Genomic DNA, 24,522 nt, shown 5'->3' on the forward strand with positions numbered 1-24,522 from the left:
CCAGGCTTTACATTAATTCAGTAAGTAGATTGACTTACTTTTTAAGCCTGTCTGGCTTGTCTGGGGACAGAGTAATGTTTGTGTACTCTATTTAGAAATAAATAACTGCAGTACATTATACAACAACACTCAGACTAAAACAGAGGTAGAGAAAAATGGGAGCCAATCTGGTGTTGCATGCAAAGGAACATACAGAAAGAACAGAGTGAGCATAGGAATAACCTCATTATTTTGTTTTTGTGTGGAGAAAGGACATAAATGTATTTCTCAAATGGGATTACTGTCATTCATCTGGCTGTTTTGTGATGGAGCTGGGTATATCTCTGGGCAGAAAAACAGATCTTTTAGCTGCTAAAACCACCCTTTTCAATGTATTGCATCTGTGTACTTGGTTGTGTATCTAAAGTTCGACCTAAAAAATACCATCTAACCTATCATGAAACAAGAAGACTGCAAAAGGAAGCCTGCATTAGGAGACCTGAAAATCATCAAAAAGTTATTTTTGTGATTAATATTGTCTTCTTACCTGTTTGAGCAGATTACAGGACAGAGTGAAAATATCGAACAGCGATGAGTCTCTAAAGGATGAGGCAATTTTGCGGTGCTTGGTCAGAGGGTGGGTGGCATCTGCCTATTGAAAAAACACAACCGCTATCTGTTAATTATAGATAACCACATGCTGCCAGAACACCAAAAATCTCATTATATCTGTCATGCTTAGTTAGCTGTATTAAGCCATACCGATTTTTATTTAAGCTTTCGGTTATTTTTTTCTGAATAAAGGCCAGAAATAGTATACACATTTAAGGAAGGATTATCTTTCCTGCATGAACAACAAACTCAAGTGAAACATTTGAAGACCAATCCAGACTAAAAAAGCTGGGTCCCTGGTACGTAGACGGACCTTCTAGCTTCTATGCTAAAAGTCATTGACCCAGAACAAAGGATGAAGAGTTCGCTAGCTGCATGTTTGTTGTGGGACAAAACAGATAGAGACAACCAGATAGATAGCATTTTTAGAGGTGGTTGGAAATTGCATCCTATTTCTTTTACCAGTGATCTGGTAATTACTTTTTTCTTTTATTTGACCAGGGAGTGAGAAAAATAAATAAATAAATAAAACTTAAATTTTGATCTTCCCCCGCAAAAAATGATTTTGAGATAGTATACATTAGGATCCGAAGCATTTTTGTTTTATATCCTCATCTAGTCATTCATTAGAATCCAGAAATGAGCATTACTACCAAAGTTTATTTTTTGTCAAATTTAATATGTTTATTCATTTGTTTCTTGATGATCCTGCTAAGAAGATTCTTGTTATAATTCTCAACTGAGCTCCTGTATTGTCACCTTGTCACACTACCCTTGATGGAGACCTACAGGCGACCATGCTACCACATTAGGCAGGCAGGGTACATCACGGTCACTAAAAAGCTGGTTCAAGGCAATAATAAAAAACAATTATGATATAGAGTGCAGGTTTACATTTTCTTTACTATAAGCCTGCATGTCAGTAGATTCCTCATATGGTTGAGTCAGTCCTGAAGGTAAAATTATTACTTGGAGAACACTGAGAAATCATAATTTTCCAGTCATCACCGTCCCACCCTAAACTGGGAAAGCCCCTTCATGTTACTAATAAAAGACGGATTGTAGCACATATTTAAGCCTCAAGCCAAGTCTGTGCTCAAAATATTTTTATTACCAGTCTGCTTAAAGAAATGTAAGTTCTGTACACAGTGATAATTTGTAAGAACCAAACCAGCAGTAGTATCATCTAATACTGAACTGAAGCAATTAAGAATGTGAAGAAGAGAATTTTTTTCACAAACACTGGAGATCCTGGTGTGCAGATTCTGGCACACATCCAGGAAGGTGTCACTTACCTGGTTAATCTCATTGGTCAGCTGGGATAAAATACTGACTCCGATGACACAATAGTCCACACTGTCCTGTAAAGCGTAAATAAATGCAGGAGATTACACAAGTCAGAATGAAAAGAAAGTGGCAAATATCAAGATAAATGACCAAAGTTATGCACCTTGTTCTAATACTTGATAAACAAGAATAAATAGCTATAAAAGTGGTGGTGGGGACGGAATGTTAATACATCAACTGGACACAATGATTTATAACAAAAGAAAGGAAGAGAACTTCAGAAACTGTACAGGTAATGGAAAGGTGAGCAATCGCCATGATCCCACTTTTATCAGTTATGATGCTCATGAATGCTTTGGGCCCAGTGTGAATAAATATGCTAACCACTAATTTTCACAAAATTATAAATATCAATTGACAAGCTACATACACACGTCAGATGATTCATGTCCGATAATCACATCAAGACTAATAGACGACAATCTGGCTTGTGTACGGCGCTTGTCCGACGTCGTTCATGGATCAGTCTTGGCAGAGCCATAAACGACGAATGATCGTATTACAAGTGAAGGGGAGAATGTAGCGGGGCACTGCTCCATCGTTCTCCCCCTCCCCTCTCCATAAAGCAGAATGCCACAGTATGTACAACGCTCTTTCAGTCTTTTATCATTGGAAAGGATTGTGAAAGATCCTTTCCAATGACAATATAGAATTATTAGGGGAGTTGAATAATCTTGTTAGCAAAATATATTGTTAGGGTCATGTAAATAGTGTAACCATATTTTTTTCTACAATAACAAACCTCTGTGACAGCAAGTACCTTTACAAAAAGATAGGGACTGCAGGTTTGTTTTTAAGTTAAATTTGTAAATAAGTTAGAACAGGTACATTTTTTTAATAAATGCAATTAGGACAGATGTTTGTCTCTATAAAATCCTCACTATGAGCTATTTACAAAAAAAAACAAAACTTGGAGCCTAGACATTGATTAACTTCTGGAGCAAACTGTGCTTAATATGCAAAAAGAAACAACTCCAGTTTGTTCATTAAAGAGTTACAAGAGCTTGCAGAAGAGCTTAGTCCCATGTGTGTTTAGCAAAAGATTTCTTCTGCAAGTCATGCAAACCGTCCCTCCTCCTCCAAGCCTCCTGGTGCACACGAGGGAGCAGGGAAGCCCCTGCATATCTAGAAGTCGTCCGTTTGCCAGATGTCCTTAACCTGGGGACTACCTGTATTAGGTAAACTTCCTTTACCTTCTAACTAATTGGAGTAGACGTCAGGAGCAAGGAGTCCAAGGAAAAAAATAAAATAAAACTCGCCCTTTGTTGGTGAGGTTACCTTTATTAAATTTAACCTTTATTTATTAAATACTTATTTTCCTGGGGGATGGGTGTAATTCCTTCCTCTAGTCTGGCATTCTTTCTATTCATGCCCTTTTTTTTTTTTTTAGAGTGGGCTGCCTTAGTGCAACACATAATAAAACAAATGACTGAACATTAAAGTGAATGTTTTTGACACACCAATCATCTTCCTAACACTTGACAGCAGAATGTTATCTTTTAATCATCATTATCGGAGGTACAAATGCTAACAAGACAAACCACAGGAAAACTACAAAACAATTTAACTTAAATAAATTTAAATGATCCACTTAGTTGTATCTGATTGGGACTGATTTTCCTTTTTTTAAAACGGAAGCAGAAATACATTAAATGGCAGATCAGATTTTTCATGTAACAGGGTCAGTGCAGAGAAACAAAAGAGAACCTGGCAGTACTGACAAAACATTGCTGAGGGACGGATTAGAGGGGATTAGAGGAAATAATCTAGTCCAGTGGTCCTAGACTAGAATGCATCACAGTCATCGTGTAAAAAAGAGAAAATGAAGCATTACATGACCACAATGAACGTCTGTCAGAAGTCAAGATGGTATATTTGTTGTGCATCTATGTAGTGTTTTTTGATTAGCACTGTCCTGGAGAGAAGCTCAAATTTAAGATATGCACTATGGAAGAGAATTAGATCATTTCAAAAAAGCCAAATCCTTTTATATTTTTTTTTATCAGACATAAACATCCTCCGAGAAGGACATTGAATGAATCCTCAATAGAGAAGCATGAAGGTCGCTAGTTTCTCTTTCCTAGAGATGAATGATCTGACAACTCCTTTATATGTAAACTGCACAAAAAAAAGTGGAACTAATGTCCCATTATAATAAATTGCCCAATGCAGTATATATTTTGGATCATACTTGACATGACAAAAAGAGAACTGTGCACAATGCAGCTCATGTGTGCATGCACAAGATCCATTATCAGTGGACATCTAACGAAAGAGAGTGATGGAACAATCAGTAGTGTCAGAGCAGCCACTGAAGCCTGGACCAGTGACCATAAGGGTCAGTTTCCAATAAAGTGCACTTCTGCTTTGCACACATACTTGAACATTATTAGAGAGCCCACCCAGCATAACTTAACATTCTATAGCAGGGGTCGTCAAACTTTTTGACTCAGGGGCCACAATCTGAAAAAAATTTTGACAGAGGGGTCGGGCCGATGGGGGAGTGGGTCAGGTTATGCAATCATGACGCCACTGAACGTGACGTCATGATGGCATAACCTCGCCCACTCTCCCATCGCAGGCTCAGATCCAGGGGACGTGTTCAGAGCCGCGGAACACCCAAAGTCCTGGGGGCCGCAGTTTGCCCATGCCTGTTCTATAGTGATATCCTGTATAGAGTGAAAGGTTGCTCAAAACTACACAAAAAGAGTACTTTGCTGCCATCAAGCACCCATAGGGTAAGATTAAGGTTTCAAGGATGCTTTATAAAGAAGGAATTTCAGATTTCAAAAGAAACCACATAAGACTAAGTGGTTGTCCTAAGCATTTAACAATAGTTTCAGCGAAGATACATCCCACAGACATACAATGACTTTAACATGTTAATGATCAAATACAGAATACCTTCAGGTGCATTCATATTCAATTTGAGATTCATTTACAGCTCTAAGCTGCATAGAGCTTTTACACATTCATTTCTTTTCAGCCTGGTAACACACACTCACCTGCAGAAAGCGCGTGACATCCACAATAACGCTACGGAACACATATTCGTCCTTCTGACAGTCAAACCAACCAAGTTTGGTGATACGAGCATACAGCTGGATTAGTGCTTGAGTGACAAATGAAGCAAGTTTAGGGCGCGTAGCCAGGTAGTTCAGCACATAGTTTCCTGAAAGAGAAGAGGCTAAGTTAGGTTCTATATGCAGTAAAGATTGATTTTTACATTCCTTGTGCTGGTAAATTATGATATCTGCCCAGCAAACTTTATGGGTTTTGCAGTGTCAAATAGTATTTTAATTCAGAATGAAGTTTCTGAATAGAACACAGATGGAAAAAAACCAGACAAGAGTTTTAATCACTACAAGAAAACAATAAATTGCAGCTTCTCTACGCTTAAATGTGGTGTCTACATTTGTTTATTTTTTACAGATTTTCTTCATTTTCACCTGCTGATACTACCAGTAACACACTTCCTGTCTTATGGAGAATATATTCACTCTGTACTGTATCAATTGAGGAGCAGTAGGGTCACCCTAGAACAGAAGTGTGTTAGGAATACAGAATTTCTACCCCTCCTCTTCTTCATAACTTGGGAGGTTATACACATTACAGCACCGGATTTCTGCAAGAATCAAAACGTTTTTTCTACACCTAACAGATATACGAAAACACTCATTTAAAAATCTACAAAGACTGGATATTAGAAACTATTTAAAAGTCAGTTTATCTTGACCAGAGGTTTTATTGCCAAAGAAAAAAAAATATTTTTCTGCTCCACATTTATGGAAAATGAAGTCTCCAAATACTTTGTAGGTCAGGAATTGTTCAAAGTGATTTTTTTTTGCACTTTGTTATGGAGGGTAACACTATGACACACACACCATAGCCCCAGCGTCAGGACTCCAAAGCAAATCTTGTGTACTCACGTATATCGATCCTCTGCTCCAGAGGAAGGGGATTGCTGCTCCGGGACACCAGTTTGGTTAGACATGTGGCAGCAAGTAGCTGGGAATATGACGACTGGAAACAAAAAGAGAAAGGAAATGTTAGCTTATACATTGCAACTCTTGATACTTTTCTCCTTGATCTTTCCTCTGCTTTTGACACTGTTGATCATCCCCTTCTAATACAAATCATGCCCTCCATTGGTATCTGTGACACTGCTCTCTCTTGGTTTGCTTCTTATCTGTCTGACCGCTCCTTTCAAGTTTCTTTCAATGGTATAATAATAATAATAATAATAATAATAATAATGTAATTGTATAAAGCAAACACAGGAAGAAGGAAATACAAAACAGGTTACTTCCCATCTGTATTATAATTAGCAACATGTGTGTATACTAATATCATTCACTTTTGTCATATTTGTCTTTAGAAAACCCTTATTGACAAACACAGAGGGACTGTTAACTTGACGGACAGAAGACAGAAGAAAACAAAATTAGGGCAGAACAGATATTGCTCCACTTTCCAACTAAGTAAACTTTCCATCTCAGGCTGTAATTTGCAATTACAGCCTGAGAATGGTCTTTAAGCAATAAAACCTTTATTTTTCAGGGTTTCATAATACAGATTGGCAGTTGCAATATACAAGGGGGTGCTGAGAAGTTCCTGGCTTTGCCCCCTTCCAGATGAAAATGAAAAATGAGTGTGGGGGCATATGATGGCTTAATATCTTAGTATGTAACTGTGCACATATCAGGTCTTTGCGATTCTTAAAAGTGTAGTTTCTTTTAGTAAGGCACAAACAAGTTTCAGGTCGTTGGAGTTATGGGCCGTCATGAAGTTTTTGTTTCTCCAGGGAAAGTCAGCAAAGGACATTTACACCGAGATGTCACGAATACTGGGGGAGGAGTGTCCTTCCTTTCCCTGAAGAAAGAAAAACTTCATGACGGCCCGTAACTCAAACAACGTGAAACTTTCTTGTGCCTCTGCCATCACAGCTTCTCACCAAAAGAAAAAACAGCTTTAAGAATCGCAAAGAAAAAACCTGATATTTGCACAGTTACATATTAAGATATCAGGCTGTCATATGCCCCCACACTCATTTTTGTATTTCACTCGGAAGGGGGCAAAGCCAGGAACTTCTCAGCACCCCCTCGTACATCTTACTTTACATTCTATAGGAACTGTTGAAGAAGCAAAAGCATGACCACAAACAGACCCCATTCCCGGGCTTTTTTTAAAAAAAGAAACTGAGTGATGTGGCCACTGTGCTCTGCGTCTACCCTCTTAATGTTAGTCTTATTATACTTATACTGAACATTACTTCATTTCAGACACATAAATTTAGTAACAAAAAAAAAAAAAAAAAAAAAAAAAAAAAAAAAAAAAAAAAAAAAAAAGAACACAAAATAGTAAAAAGTAAAGGATTTTCCTTCATAACCCTAGACATGTTTGTAGCTGCTGTACTTTCTGCCCGATGTGTCCCAGTACTTACACTTCCCCTCTCCAGCAGCAACTGACACTTGCTTAAACACTCTGGGCTGTTGGTAAACTCCACCAGGGCCTTCTCAGCTTGCAGCCGTGTGCTGGTGTCTGTGGTTTCATAGAGTTGTTTGCACAGGATCTCTAGCTGGGCTAGACTCTGCCAACAAAAAAAATATGGCCCATGTTAGTCAAGAACAAATGACACCCTCAGTGGAAGGAAAATAGCAAGTAAAACAACCTTTGATCTTGTAATGTATTTAATAAAACCCCTTTATTGAAATTTTTATACAGCTAGTATGAGGGAGTGGAAATAGCCATATATATGTCCTGAGTGTAACGGCAAGATGTGTATATCTGTGTTATTTTCTGTTACACCCTTATTTTACCCATAAAAACATTATCCAAAAAAATCTTCAAAGACCGCAATACTCAGCTGTGCCTGTTCCCTCGCAGGGTGCCGCCATCATCATATTTCTTCTCTTCCTGTAGACCATCTTCCGGCATCTTGATTGGCCGGGTCAGGACAATCCAACTCCTGCACAGTTCATTCATCCCCAGCACACATAGGGGACGACGGGATGCATGCACAGGTCAGCTTTTTTGACAGAAATGAGAGCAATCGGGAAGATAGGTGGATTATTGCAAAACGGACATTGACTTTCCCTTTCTGCAATAATGACATGTCTGATCATGGATTCTTAAAATCACCCTTATAAAAAAACTCTAAAAGCATCACTAATACAAAACCATCCCTTAAATCTACCATTATCCACCTTTCTAAAAGCTGAAATCCATGCAAATACACAGATAAATTACATATAAATATTTGTTTTACATGCCAAAGTACTTGTATGTCTGTCCACCCTGAGATTTATACAGCTCTGCCACACAGCGCCCTGTCTGGAAGGGTAGAAGAGCTCAATTTTCAGTGGTACCATAGTACAATGGTGCTATAATATTAGTATGGTGTTTAAAGACTCAGGTACGTGTTGGTAGCCCATTCATTTTTACCGGTTGTCCTTAAAAAGCAACACAAGTTATTGCAAAATAATTCACAGCAAAGACGTAAAATTAATAAATACAGATCTACATTCATTAGTTTAAATCTGCCTGACCATATTGATGAACCTATCTAGAAAAAGTCACAGCACAGAAACAAACAAATCAATGAGTGAAGCCCTCAGTGCCCTCTTACATCAAAAACATGAAAGATCTGAGAAAGTATCTGAACTTTGAACAAGGACAATGCTTGAAACTTTTAGCGTTAGGTAGGAAATATTAGGTGCACGATTACGTTCCAGAAATAAAAGTAAAAAAAAAAAAGAAAAAAAAAATCTTCCTACGTGTTACTCCTGTAAAGGTAGCGTTGGTGTGGCCTGGAAGAATATTGAAAGGAAATCTGCCACAGCTAAGAAGGCAATTCTAAATAATAAAAGATTTAAAAAAGTAAGATTGAAATAAGGCAATTCTAAATAATAAAAAGTTAAATAAGTAAAAATATCAGGGAGTGCAAGGAGATCTTCAGTTTCTAAGAATATTGAAATGTAATGTTAATTTTCGACCATACACGGTTATGTTAAATAAGCATCTGAAGTGATCAGGCTGTGTTCATTGTTCCCAATTCCACTAAAAACTAAGAAGTGCCGAAACAGCCAATGGGGAAAGGCTGGCAGAAATATAATAAAGAAAAAAACTTAGAAAACAGAACCTAAAATAAGGTAAGCAATGCCTAAAGGCATAGTAGTATTTGCTAGTAATATATAGTTACATAGTAGGTTAGGTTGAAAAAAGACATTAAGTCCATCAAGTTCAACCACTAGGGAAATAAACATATCCCAGATATAAAACCCTATAAAACATAGCTGGTCCAGAGGAAGGCAATTTGCTTCAATAGGGGAAAAAAAATTATTTCCCGATTCCATGGGGCAATCGGATGTTCCCTGGATCAACAATCACTGTGGTCTCCCTGATAATGAGATCTTTGCCATTACCAATACAAAGTGCTTTGTTGTGCTCTCTATAAAGACTGCCATCTTGGTAGAGGCAGGGCTTTTCTTTCCCATGCAGTGTTCTCCCCAGCCCCATTTAGCCGGGTGCACGACCCCAAACTTTTCAGTAACCACCCGGCTGTTTTTGTTTTTTACTGAAGAGTTGGGTCACAGTACAGGAGCTGGCACCCGCCTACAATTTCTTCCCAACAGGCCTAAAGTAATTTCTGGGTTCAACACTGCCATGTCACAGCTTCCAGCATGGAGAACAATAAGCCGTGACATCACCAAATCTCCTCCAAATGTCATCAGGTCAGCAGACCAGATGACATTTGGAAACCTCACACTGCAGAGATCTACAAAAGAGATCTGCCTAGGCACCATACCAGGAATACAACCAAAAGGATTCTTCATACAGCAATAAATACATAAGGACAAAACTTATTAATTACCATACATGGAAAAATCTATGTTTCAAAATCAAAAAGCTCAAGACATCTGCACATTCTCCTTGAAGTACTTACTGGGCAGTCTCACCATTGGTGCCTATGCGGCAATGTTCAGCAGGGTTAGGGTATTGCTATATTAAACAAGGTAAGGCTTTGTACACGTCAGATGATTCTTGCCCGATACAAACTGTCACGCACGGTTTGGGTGAGAATTTGACATGTGTACAGTGGTTGCCTGACATCATTCATGAATCTGCCCTGGTGGAACCATGAACAACCACTATACGTCAAAGGAGAGGAGCATAGAATGCCGCTCGCTCCTTCCCTTATAGAACAGAATGGTGTTGTGTGTACAGCACTCATTTATTTATCGGTCATTTCCAGCATCGACATTTGCATCTTTCCCCCACTCCCATTCTGTATTTAAAGCAAAGAATGGCTACAGGTGCCCTTGTTTTCATCAAGCTTCTCCAATTAAACGTTTTGAAAAAGCAGTGCTTTTGTAAGCAGGGTTCCTTAACATATCTGAAAGCCAATCTCACCACAACCATCTGATGACCTGGAGGTAAAGTCAAAACCAATTTTGTGGATCAAACTCTTCATATTAAACTTTAATAGCTCCACTACTAATAAGCTTATTCACGAAAGACTGCAAAGGATGTGAAATAGAGCAACATCAAGTTATCAGATTTCTCTTTACTGCAACCACAACCTAATTATTTCTGATTGGATTTAATGAGCTGCTGCATATCACATGGTGACTCCTAGGCGTATTGACTCCTCCTATATTGATCCATGAAGAAAAATGTTGTCACAAAAGCTGGACCTCAAACAAGTCTTCTTTTGTTCATACCAATTACATGGGGGGTGAAGAGATTTAAAGTTCTAAAAAGAAGAAAAGATTGTTTTTGCCTTTAGTTCTGCTCACACAGGACGTGCCAAGTTTGCTGCTTTTCTAAATGCTATTTAGTTAAGATATACTTAAATCTAACTTACTCTTCTAACCCCCCAAACTACCCCGACATTTCTATGTCTGTAGCAGAGCCATCTACTGTATTAATTTGAGTAAAATTTTTAAACTTGAAAACGCCATTGATTAAAAAGTCTTGCTTTAAGCTCAGGTAACTCAACTAGATGGCGCTGTGACCTCAAGTAAAACGTACAACATTGTTACAGTTTGTTACACACTTTACATGAGGACAAGCACCATCTATTGGTGGACATAATAATGAACAAAAGATCGTTAAGGATCAAGTATTTGCAAGCGCTCTTAACAATCAAAACCAGCTACAAAAGTAAAAAACATTTTTACCTGGAAAAAATAAATAAAACAGAGTCCATGTGATTTTATCTTTAACCTTTTAAATAAAGGTTTTAAAAATGACACACCATGGATATTTTTATTGACATTTTGTGAAATTTGGTGAATATTGTTTTGAATGTTAATATTGTTTTGAATGTTAGCAGCGACGGCTGCATACCATATCCTAAGTTTATACTAGAGTAAAAGCCTTTTCAATATTTTCAGAAAAAAAATGCTTTGGTTTAAATTCAAGTACAAACAGTATTTCAGCTGAAACACAATCTACTTCCGAACTAGTAATGTCTTTACATTAAGACGTCCAGGATGTAAATTCTGTCTGTGATGACCCCTACATAGCCATCAGATCTTTAATGCATGGTCAGTGCCAAAGAGGATTACACTCAAGGTAATGTTAACAGTACAAATATTGTGATTCTGCTACAGAAGTAAGACAGGAGCTGGGTTAAATCAAGATAGACTTATAAGACATTAGGTGAAAACTATTCTTGAATCAAATAATGTAATATGGCGGAGTTTAATATTCAGTACTAAATGACTTGATGCTGGTCTTTCTCTGGAAATAAGCAAATTATATTAGACTGTATGACAGATTCATCTCAGCCTTGAGAATACAAGGGAAAAGACGAATATGACGCAGAATGTTAGTGTATTTAACGAGAATCCAGTCTAATTCTGAGGCTTTAACTCATTCTAGATATGTACAAATATACTTATATAGAAGTATTGATAAGCACATGACCTGCCTTATGAGTCTTAGCAATGCAGCATGATGACAGTCACATGATTAACCTTATGCATTCTTTAAATGCTTCATTAGTAAATATCTGTGACGTACATACATGAAAACCAAAAACCTGGGAAGCACTAAGGCCGTGCTGTCCTTAGATAAGCACATGGGAGGGTAGTAGGAGTACAAAGACAGCTATCTGCCTACTGAAGATAACCAACAGCTGTAACATGGTGACACAGCATTCACTCACCAGTCTACACATGTTCACGCTATATACACACACACTAGATTTTTTATTGGTCTTCACATTAATGGAAACCCCTGCCAAGAAAAACATAGGAGCTACTACTGTTGACTTCCTCGTAAATAGGCCAGTTCCCTGCTGCAAGGCAGATCTTCTGGCATTACGGAAAGCCTGGGAATACTAACTCCAGCACCCTCTTACCGTGTAAAGCATGTTTTAATCAATGCCATTCAGGTCCCTTGTCAGCACTATGGGTGCGGAGGACAGCTAATCAAGTATTGCAGATATGCTGATGCCAGCTAGTCCCCAAAAGTCCCTTTTCTTAATCCAAGGAGGACCCTGCCATGGGGTAGCCAATAGGAGTGTTCACGTCACAAAGGCAGTGACCTGGACCCCACCTCCAGTACTTAAAAGGAGAGAATATTTGGGACTAAAGTGAGTGGTTAGAGGAGGTGGGGGTGACCCGGAGATCAGCTACAAGTTAGGGGCTTCAAACATACTAGACGAGTATTTCTAAATTTCGCCTGTTTAGCAAAGTTGTCAGTGATCTAAAGTACTGAAGCAATAAAAGGCAGACAACTAGCATTTTCAGAAAGAGGACACGAAAATGGCAGCCTTCATATCTGACCGATCTTGTAGACCTTTATTAGGAGGTATCAGAGGGTCGCTGGAGAACTTCTTCTCAAAATGCTAGTTGTCTGGCTATTATGATAACAAATTAGTCTCTGATTTAGACATATGTTGATCAAGAAAGACTTGGAAGAGTCATATGTCAGACTGTGTAAATTGGTGACAGGCAGGGCTTTATTGCAGAAAGAGACAGGTGATATCCCTTCTGCAATATGCATTCTTTCCTGCCTGATCCCAGTCACTTCTTACCTCTGCGGATACCGGGACCGAGTGAACTCCCATATGCCTGCATGAAAGTTCCATCAACCCGGCCTCGTAATGGCCACAGGAAGATAAGCTACATTACCAATATTAAATAATAGCATAAAGCAATTGATTTTACCTATCGGCAAGTAAACATGACACAGCTGCCATGGTAAGTATGCATTCTGGTGGGTTTCAACGTAAAATAGTTCGGAAGGCGGGGAGTTTTAAGCCAACGTTAAAGCTGATATTGCCTCCTGTAAAGTAATGAAAATACCAACAGCCAGACATGCTTTACTTTGAGAAAAATTTAAGCAATAGGAGAATGGAATACCCCTGGACTGTTGTCACAGGAACAAGTGTTCCCAATAGATGATTTTCCCTCTTTTTTGTGGCAGCTCAAAATATTGGGTTGTCATAGGTAATCAGGAAAAATAGACAGCATTAAAAACAGCACTTCCAGCAAATCAGTACTCTAACCAAATCTAAAAATTGTGCCCTAAGTTACACCAAAAGTACATTGGCAACGTATGCTAGCATTTTACATTTAACCACCTGTCAGCTTTTTAGGCGAATCAAAGACCATGATAGGGAAATGGACCCCTAATATCCGGATTGCAGTTACCTGCCCCAGCCTCATTTGGCTTTATGTTAAACAATGCTGTGATATTCTCCATTGGATAAACCATGGCAATAGAGAGGAGGTGATGCTGTACAGCAATGTACAGATGCTAGATCATTGTCAATCCAAACAAGTGTTTGGGATAGTAGGATTGGACAAGTGCTGTACACACATCGCTGCCCATTCTATGGAGGGGGATAATAAGAAGAAGGCAACCTGCCGATAGGAAATAACAGCATATGTTCGCTGCTTGTTGTTCAATCGCTGCACAATGTTGGGGGACAGCTGTATACATATGCTAGGTTTTCACCCAAGATATCACAAACCTTCATTCCGTGGGATGTAAATCTAGCGTTCATACCTTTAGACTTCATTATTTCTTACTATTTGGGTCTGAACAAAAAATAAAAGAGGATTTGAATTATTTTGTTTTTGTTTTAACTTGGGCTAGGTACACAACTGCAATAATTATCTTTAGAAAACGAACGATTAACGATGATCAACGAATATTTTGATCGATCCTATTGTGCACAATTCTGTACCTGTTGTAACAATACGATCGTTCAAATATAATCCACCAATAACGTACACACACTAGATACGATCATTTGAACAATGCAGGAAGTGACATGTACCAGAGAAAGTATAATCGCAGAACAATCCACGATCACTTAACCACCGTACACACAACAGATAGCGAACGATCGTGGCCCAATCAGATCGGCCGGGACGGTCGTTCGCTTTCAGCAACATTCCTCGTTCACCAGGGTTGTTGGCCAGTTGTTCTGCACTTTTTTTGTTAACAGTTATTGGACGATCGTTTGTTTTCAACGACAAATATTGCACTGTGTACGTAGCCTACGTTTAGGGGTGACTATAGCTGGTGACTGACTTTACATCTGACAAAGACAACAAATTTATGTGAAGATTTGATCAAGTTATATACAAAACTGTTAAAATATGTATTGGCTGTAATGTTTTAGACAGCGTTTGTCAACCAGGGTTCCTCTGGAGGTTCCCTTAGCAATTTGTGGCTCTCAGGTCAGTTTAAGTGACAGCAATGATCTTCTTGGCTATCTGTGAGGGTGACATTTTTCCCACTGGTCATGTTAATACGGTTGAGAAAGGTTGATCTAAGACATTGTAAAATCTAGGTGAAATAGCAAGCACGGACAAAATGATTGATCAATATTACAAGACAATTTTGTGAATATGGAATGTGTATAGAAGTTCCATCCCTGGCTTCAGTATGTCCTAAAGACACCTAAAATATTCCTGGAGTCCAAAATACACAAACAAGTAACATTTTCAGGAGCTGGTTAAAAATTTTGCTCTTACAAAATGTCACCAGACCATCACAGCCATAACAATCTTCCTGTAATATTTAAAGTAGATTAATATTATTATTAGACAACCAAAACCCCCAAAACTTCTGCTGGGTGCCACCATCTTGGATGTGGTGTCAGCAGCACTCCGATAACACTCTATGCTCCACTTTTCCCATATCCCAGCTGGTACGTAATGGGTATAGGGAAAAAGAGCTGGGCTAGAAGAGTTTTTTTATTAGATGCATCCAGAGGAGAAAACAACCACTTGTGAAATGGGAAAGGTCTCAGGGAAAGTAACCAGAGAAATGAAATCCACTTTCTGCCCAATTTCCTAAACTACTGGTGGGGTTTGTTTAAGTAAAACAATTCAGCATCACGCACAAGTCAAATGCTTTCCATCATGGCTGTATGCGATCCCTTCTCATGCTGGATATAAAACAGTAAGAATTCATGATAAGTACAACTGATAAATACGTCCTAGAACAAACTGTTTCATGCAAAAGTTTCTGAACACTGAAAAGCAGCCGAACTTCTGTGTCTGCAGAAGACTGGATTACGAATCAATCAGAGAGAATATGGCTTCGGAGATGTCACTGATACAACCTGGTTATGTCAAAATTTACTTTTCTTAGTACCAATTCACACCCATGCACTGCTCTTTATTTTAAATAGAATTTCAGTGCACTTGCGTGCCTGGCATTAATGAGACCGTACTAATTTTTACCAGATTAGATCAGCGTTTCTCAATCAGGATTCCTCCAGAGGTTGCTCAGAATTTTCATTAGCAATGATCATTTTAGACCTCTCAGGTCAGTTACCATCGACACCAATGATCTATCTGGTTATCGTAAGAGTGAAATTCTTCCCACTGGCCAATAATGCAAGAGGCATTCTTCCTATTGCCCTCCAGGTTCATGTACAGTAAGATCTGGATATGGTAATTATAGCAGGGGTTCCCTGAAGATCTGAAAGTTATTCCAATTACATTTGTGTTCTGCCCATCCACTAATAATCACAGTAATTCACTTCTTTGCATGTTGTTTACATATAATGCCATAAAAAGTTAATGACATGATTGATTTTATCTATTACCGCTCTTTAAAAGATACTTAAAATAAAATGGCAACACATACCGGTGCATTATGACACAAAAACAGATGCAGACATCAGTTAGATGTGTATATACCGTAGTTTCCTAAACCATCCTGCTATGCCGTTCTGATAGACAAATTAATTATTAAAACTTGTTTCTAAGACCCACCCCTGCAAATTCCCAATAGCCCATCACTATGATGAGAATCCTTTCTTGCTAACAAGAATGTGCAAGCTTTGGCACTTCCACCTGTTAAAATGACCATAGATGAAATCAGAGACAACACATGGTGCCAAAACATCACAAGAATGTCCACAGGCTTTGTAGATTTAGATTTATACTTCGTATACTGCAAGCCAACTTTTCAAAGAGATGAAAATCTACTCTGCATGCCTGGGTCTAACCTAACCATATTTAATGTTTGGGCAGGGTCCCGTAAGATTGGACCAAGCAGCCTGACGGAGTGGTGCAGCCGGCTTTAAAGACAAGTATATATCATTTTTTTTAATTTAATGTTATCCAGGTCAAAACAATAGGTTTACCTGCACATAACCCTTCCTCAACAACCTATTCTTATACACCTTACTTTTCCCAGTCATTCTAGTGTTAAACTCCGAATTTTTTTAAGCTGGGTGGGAAGACATTGTAGGCTGTGTGCAGCCCCTGTATTGTGACCCAACTCTTTAGTAACCACCCAAAAATAGTTGGGTGGTTCCTGAAAAGTGCCCAGTGGTGCGCCCGGCTAAAACGGGCTGGGGAGAACACTGCATTCTATTCAGTAACCTAAGAAACTCCTTTGTAAGCTACTCACCAAAGGCAGCAATACCTAGTCACATGTTCCTCCATATCTGGAAGTACTAGGTATTGACTGTAACCTTACACCGGTCACATGACAGTAATCCTTAACTGCCCAGCAGACAATCATATCTTACTTTCAGATAAAATACAGTCTACCCAACCTGCTACATAAACCAACACTTTGCTAGTGCAGAAAAAAGGCAATAGGTTTACTTCTTTGCCAGATCCAGCAACTATTTAAACTTCATTCCAGTTGATCCCCCTCTGTAATGTTTAACAGGGGAAGGTATGCGACATACCTGCTACATCTGGATATAAAGATTGCACCCTTTTCCCTTTGTAAAAGCCCTGGAATTTGCCAAACGTCCAGAAGTGTCATATGGGGGCACGAGGAGACCCTTCATAACTATAAAAAGTGCTGCATTGGCACTTACACAGCATAACAAAGAAAAAGAGCAGCAAAGTAGTAAAGCAAAGTCAGGAATGCGGATCTATTAGTCGGTTAGCCTGCATCCCCGAAAGTGAACCTGTTGCTTTCAGCTCTTTAAAAACAAGTTTGAGAATATAGAGGAAACATGTACCATCCCACAACGGGTTAATTGTACCATACGATTTGTAAAAGGTAACTTTCTAAAACATTAGCTTTACTGGGGAGACAAGAGAAACCCCAACAGTAATATGTGATGGTGTAAGGTGCCTGCTAGGCACATGTGGTAAGTTTCCATGTTCTTGTACACAAGTATGGTTTACAATAACATAGCTTGCAATCTCTATAGGGAAAAAAAAAAAGTGAACATCCCAAGAGCAACTACCTACGGAAACTACTCAAAGGTCATCTCTTGCTCTAGTTAGTAATTTGCGGCCACTATACATAACCCATCACTGCTTTTTTTTGTTTTACTGAATAGGTCGGCATGCACATCCCAGCACATCGCAAGCCACCGAGATCAGCATTATTTCCCCGATATTCCTCTTCTAGCCAAGCAAATGTAAACTTATCACCTAACACAACTGGTGAAGGCTAAGCTCCCCGCACAATATTTGTACATTTTGTGATGTGACATAAATTACAAACTGTACCCTAATTTATTTGTCCTAAAGCAAAAAATGCATTGCCAGCAAAGCACCACTAAAAGCATCACCCCACCCTCGTTATCTCATCGCTGTCATTTTACTTTAAATATATTATCAAAACTTGTTACCAAGCCAACACTTCCCTCTCCTGTGACACCAATGTACTCCCAATGACATGTTGTGTCTGCAGCATTTTTTTTTACATTAGGAAGGATGAGAACGGCTTTCTGAGTCCTAGTAGGTGGAGTAGACGGATATTTACATTTGAAAGTGCTGGTTATATCATCATGGGAGATAGGTTGGGGCTATCAACAATCCACATGCAAGTGACAAATTTTCAGAATCAAATTATTTTTCAGTGTTGTTATAGAGCCGAGCCAACATCAAAGCCGAATCATGTGATTACTGTGGGCTGATGCACAGAGATCAGCGCATTAAATCCCTATTGTGTGATACTTCCCCACCTCCTAGATTGTAAGCTCTTTGGGGCAAGGTCCTTTCCTCCTCATGTGTCACTGTCTGCATCTGTCTTTTATTTGCAACCCCAAATTCATGTACAGCACTGCGTAATATGTTGGCTCTATATAAATCTTGTTTATTAATAATACGCATTATTACCCACTTAGAATTCATTGTTCCCTGATCTGTGTATGATATGATACCGAAATCTGGCCACTGTGCTGCACTTATTAACAAACTGTTTTTACTTTAGGGCTCCCTCACACTACAAGGGTTAAACACTTTTTCCTGCTAAAATCATTATTTTATACACCCCATTCTTCACTCATCCTCTCATGCAATGGACCCCTCTGAAGCCTTTTCTCTAAGGTGCTCCAGGATCTAATGCTGTTACTAGAAAGTTTTAGGTCAGCCCATAAACCGGAGCATCAAGAAGAAGGGGATCATGCCTTCATCATGGGGGTGTGATAAATTAGGAAAGTAAAACACCATATTACTGATAAACCAGCATTTAACCCTTGCAGCACTGGGGGAGCCCCATTACATGCATAGTTTTGAAAGTTACCTGGAGTTGGTAAATAAAATGTACCGTAGGTGTGTGAAAAAAAAAAGGAGTTACTACTGGATGTGTACAAGATGAAGATCAGATATATAGAGAAAACTTAGAGAAGATCATAACTTACGCTCCCAATGCCTGCCCAGTGTTCTCCCTAGCATCTTTTAGCTGGGCGCACCACCCGGCACTTTTCAGTAACCACCCGGCTGTTTACTGAGAGTTGGGTCACAATACAGGGGATACCCCCCACCTACAGCTTCTTCCCACCCAGCAACATTGTCTGGTGCAAACTGCATATATATATATATATATATATATTCTATAGTTAAACAGGATTTATATAGTACCAACATATTACGCAGCGCTGTACATTAAATAGGGGTTGCAAATGACAGACTAATACAGACAGTGATACAGGAGGAGAGGACCCTGCCCTGAAAAGCTTACAATCTAGGAATCATATATATAATCACCAACCTATGACACAGCGCTGTGTGTGTGTGTGTGTGTATATATATCACGGGATTGAACGCATACAAACAGATGACAGATTCTATTTGAAAGTCAAGCATTACTACATAGACTATATATATATATATATATTATATTGCATAACATGGACAATTGGTTTTATATTATGTTTTTGCTAATCGGACAACGATTAGCTGAATATAAAATCTGCAATGTAGGTGTTGCAGGATATAATTCAGCAATATCAACAGGACCCAGGCAAGGTGGCTACTGCTTTACATAGCTGAGCAGCCTGGCTCCAGAAAGAGGGGCTATTAATGTAGCAATAAAAGGAGCATGAATCTTACCTGTGTGCTGTATCCTGGAAGCAGAACCACTGCTGGAAATGACAGGTATGGTGACAGATGAAGTGACAGGTACAGTGACAGGTTGTGTGTAGCTGGATGGGGTGAACTCAACACCCTACAACCTCAATGCAAATGAATAGTGTGTATGTATGTGTATATATATATATATATATATATATATTCCCTCCATACACACTATATAGATATAGTACACATGTAGGGGGATATATATATATATATATATATATATATATATATATATATATAAATAAATATAATTATAGTGGTACTAGATGATGCATTGGTGCGGAGTGTGATCTAGAAGCGAGTTGGATAAATACATTCACCATAGTGATAAGATACATTCACCCTTGACAATAGGAATAAAGGATTATATATTTGTATACAGCCTTACCATGCTGTGCCCTGATTATTGATGTTTATATCTGGTTTCATCACATCCATGGCCATACATTCTACATTCACAGAGCCCAGCATCCCTCCATACAATCCTGGCACACACACAGGTCATGACTCCCCTGTACTCACACAGCATTGTATGACTAGTGGCCCCACACAGCTAAATGAAGGCTTGCACACACATAGCTCCTCTGTGTTTATATCCACACAGAGCAGGCCTCAGGCTCCTGTCACCCTCCCTCCATGTGTCTCCTCACATAGGACATAGTGAGCTCTCCCTTCGCTTCCGGCGGACCACATCTGCAGCCACTTCTCCCGCCTACAGCTCCAGCTCCCCGCACATCCTCAGAGTCCCCCTCACCTGCACAGGATCCGCCATCTTGCTCCATTCATGCTCCTCTGTCCCCCCGAGGAACGTACTGCGCAGGCGCGGCACCTGGTTCGGTGAACTGCGCACGCGCCACCAGGGATCCCCGCAACCATAGACAACAGAGGCGGGGCCGAAGTCAAATAGCCGCCATCTTGCTTAAGGGCGAAGATTTTCGGGCCGGCATATTGGTAAAGGGCGCGCGGAGGCGGTCGGACATCTTTGTCCAGGGCAGAGAACAGTTTTAGTTAGAGCGAGAGCACAGCCGCTCCGTGTTTCTTGATGATTATTTCCCCGAAAAGTTCCCGAGGCAGGTACAATCGCCATGTTGGTTGAGGAAATAAAATAAACAGGATCCATCTTGTAGGAATCAGGCGCCATCTTGATTATGGGGAGAGATTGTTGTTTATTAAAGTTGGAGCTGAAGCACCCGGTTAGAACCGGCCTGTTTTTAGTTGAAGCGACCAATCAGATTTCAGCTGGCGTGGTGTTGATGGAATGCGGGAAACAAAGCTTGGTGACAGAAACACCTCACAAATGTATTTATATCAGGACAATGGTGTGCAGCTGTCACAGATCCTTACATGTTATAAAATCAGTCAGGTTATAATTTATTTACACAGATCTGTATTATTATTGTTACATTTGTTTATTTATCACCTGTAGGAATGTGTACAGGTCACCAACCTATTCCTGTCAGGAGAAAAAGAAAGTAGGCCTATCAATTCCATGGTTTTTCTGTAACAAAAATCATATGGTACTCGTCAGATCTTAAAATTAAGTAAATAAAACCTCTGATGAACGTCGTCTTGTGACATATTACATAATTTATTCAAAAAGGACAGACAAAATGCAGAAAAATTAAGCACACCCTTGCTACTACCATAGCAGTTACCAGGCTAAGTATGGGCCATGTACTGCTAATCAAATGCACGTGATTAATTGATCGTCTCCTAGATTGTAAGCTCTTCGGGGCAGAGTCCTCTCCTGTGTCATTGTCTGTATTTGTCATTTGCAACCCCTGTTTAATGTACAGCGCTGCGTAATATGTTGGCACTATGTAAATCCTGTTTAATATTATTAATAATAATAATAATAATAATAATAATAAGTGTGATTACTTCTTTACCCACCTGGGCGTTACACTGAGGTCTAGATTTCTGTACCAAAAGCGGTACATTGTTTTTCATGAAATTTTTTTTTTAAATTGTAGACCTGTAACTTACAGAAATATGTCCGAACAGGGTTCTAGTAGATATCATGAATATAAAAAATGTTTGAAACACACAATCATGTAAAAAAAAAAATTACTTTTAATAAAATTAAAGGAAAAACACAAAATTCAGCTTAAACAAGAATACATAAATAAATAAAAAATACTGAAAATGCGATAATTCTGTATACTGTATAGTAATATATTTTTCTAAAACACCTCCCTAGTGTCCGTCACATACCTATAGACAAAACCACATAAATATATTTTCTATTATTTTGTATTGGATTGGATACAGGACTTTGTATTCAATCCAATACTGAAAATGCGATAATTCGGTATAATGTATAGTAATATATTTTTCTAAAACACCTCCCTAGTGTCCAACCGTCCAACGTCACATACCTATAGACAAAACCACATAAATATATTTTCTATTATTTTGTATTGGATTGGATACAGGACTTTGTATTCAATCCAATACAAAATGTGTTTGAATGACTTTCAATTTGAATTTCCCGCACACGCGCCGACGTCATCGTACGCGCTGACGTACATGCATTGAGGGAGAAGGAGCCGGCCGGCTTCTTCTCCGCTGGCCGGCTCCTTCCCGGAGAAGGCACCTGACGCTGGAGGACGACGCTGGAACACGACGATGGATGATCGCAGCAGGACCAGGTAAGTGATCGATAAACCTGTGATCGATAAATACAGTGAGAAAAGTTCGGGTTTATCGATAATTGTAACTATTTTAAGCCCGTACCAAGGTCAGGCTTATCGCTCAGGTGGTTAAAAGCAGAAGTTTTGGCAGTTTGCTGGTCTGGATCATTCAGGTGTGTGACAACACAACGCCAAGGAGAAAGGACATCAGCAATGATCTCCGAGAAGCATTTGTTCCTCCCAATCAATCTGGGACATTTCTGAACAAGTCCATCGTTCTACTATGAGAAAGATTATTCACAAATGGAATACGTTCAAGAGTTGGCAATCTTCCCAGGAGTGCATGTCCCAGCAAATTTATCTCAAGGTCAGATTACGCCAAGAGAAACTTCAAAAGCCCCCAAGAGCTACATTAAAGATTGTGACAGTACAATAAGAAATTGACAGAACAAGTCTGGCTTGTTTGTAAGGGTTGGCGGGAGAAAGTCTCCTAAAAAGAACACGGCAGCATGGTTGCAAAGTTCTGAACATGACTTCTGAAGCAATGTCCTTTGGATAGATACGAGTATAAGTGGGGATGTTTCTTCGTCATGCACAGCCCTCTGTTTGGCATAAACCAAATACAATCTATCAGTCAAACCACCTCATACTATCAAACATGGTGGTGGAGGGGTGATGCATGATTCTGGCTTGTTTTACAGCCACAGGGCACCTTGCAGTTAAAGCGGAACTAAACTAAAAACAAAAAAATGGCACCTCTAATCCCACAGATCACTTGATGACGCTGGTACTTCCAACGATCCAGTCCTGCATTGTCCTAGGATTCCTCTTTGTCCCGGCGCCGCCATCTTCAATCTTCTCTTCCGGTCTTCTTTCTTCGTCACCCGATCTGATGTAGATGTGAAGGGGAAAAAGTGTTTAGTTTAGGTACGCTTTAAGTTGACCATAAATACAAAATATTCTATAGTCAAATATGAAGCCATCTGTGTGACAGCTAAAGTTTGACAGAAATTGAATCATTCATTAAGACATTGAGCCTAAGCACACTGAAAAAGTTACAACAAAACGGCTGAAAAATAAATGGCCCAGTCGATGTCCAGACCTCATTTTGATTGAAATGCTGTGGCAGGACCGCATCCTGTGTAGAGCTGTGTATAAACAAATGCTAGAACAGCACGATGGCTCAGTGGTTAGCATTATGGACTTTGCAGCGCTAGGTCCCAGATTTGAATCTCGGCTAGGAAACTATCTGCATAGAGTTTGCAGGTTCTCCCCATGTTTGCGTGGGTTTCCTGCCAGATTCCAAAAACAGCCACTTAGGTAATTGGTTTCCCCCCTAAAATTGACCTTAGACTGTATTAAAGACATATGACTGAGGTAGGGACATTAGATTGTGAGCTCCCTTGAGGGACAGCTAGTGATAGAACTAATGGACTTTGTACAGTGCTGCGTCATATGTTGGAGCTAAATACTGTGTAATAATAATGTTAAACCTCAGTATGTTGTAGAAGAAAAATACAACTTTTCAAAACTACGAGGGACCATAGAAGCAAAACAATCAACATTTTTATTTCAATCCATATACAAAAAAAGAAAACAACATCAACAAAAGACAATAGTGAATATTAAAAAATATTATTAAAACCTCAGTAATCTGAACAATGTAAAGAAAAGTGGGCAAAAATCTCCTCCACAACAATGTTAGGGACTGGTGAAGTCATACAGAACAAAATGAATTCAAGGTGTTGCTGCTAAAGGTGGTTCTACAAGCTGAACCAGAGAATTGTGGAGAACACTGAACCATTCCTATCAGTCAGAGTATTTTAGAGAATACTAGTGGCTGTGGCCGTCTGACAAGTGGACCACATCTTCCAGGGACATTGCAGGCTCAGGGAGGTGCGCGGCTTCTGGCATCATGAAGTCACTTTCGGGGGAAATTTCTTCCCCTTTTAGTGACACATGGCTCCCCGCACATGTGTAGTCTGGAGTCTGTGCATCTAGTGGTCCGTGACCTGCAAAAGGTTGGGAACCACTGTTGTAGAGAACACTGAACCATTCCTAACAGAGAAGTGTAAAGAACACTGAACCATTCCTATCAGAGAATTGTAGAGAATACTGAACCATTCCTAGCAGTC

The 24,522-nt window shown here is 39.3% G+C and overlaps 1 protein-coding gene across 1 annotated transcript in view; it reads right to left on the reverse strand.

Annotated features, from left to right (window-relative positions):
- XPO7 (exportin 7) overlaps positions 1-20,637 on the reverse strand; it is a 36,886-nt gene extending 16,249 nt beyond the window's left edge. Inside the window, exons 1-6 of the mRNA XM_072399841.1 lie at positions 20,509-20,637; positions 7,382-7,528; positions 5,868-5,961; positions 4,944-5,110; positions 1,887-1,952; positions 527-631 (exon numbers count right to left, since the gene is read on the reverse strand). Of these exons, the coding sequence (XP_072255942.1) occupies positions 527-631; positions 1,887-1,952; positions 4,944-5,110; positions 5,868-5,961; positions 7,382-7,528; positions 20,509-20,526 (597 nt within the window). The 5' untranslated portion in view covers positions 20,527-20,637. The remainder of the gene's footprint in view (positions 1-526; positions 632-1,886; positions 1,953-4,943; positions 5,111-5,867; positions 5,962-7,381; positions 7,529-20,508) is intronic.
- Between the last annotated feature and the right edge of the window lie 3,885 nt (positions 20,638-24,522).

Source organism: Pyxicephalus adspersus, chromosome 2 (assembly GCF_032062135.1).
Source record: "Pyxicephalus adspersus chromosome 2, UCB_Pads_2.0, whole genome shotgun sequence".
Lineage (NCBI taxonomy): Eukaryota > Metazoa > Chordata > Amphibia > Anura > Pyxicephalidae > Pyxicephalus > Pyxicephalus adspersus.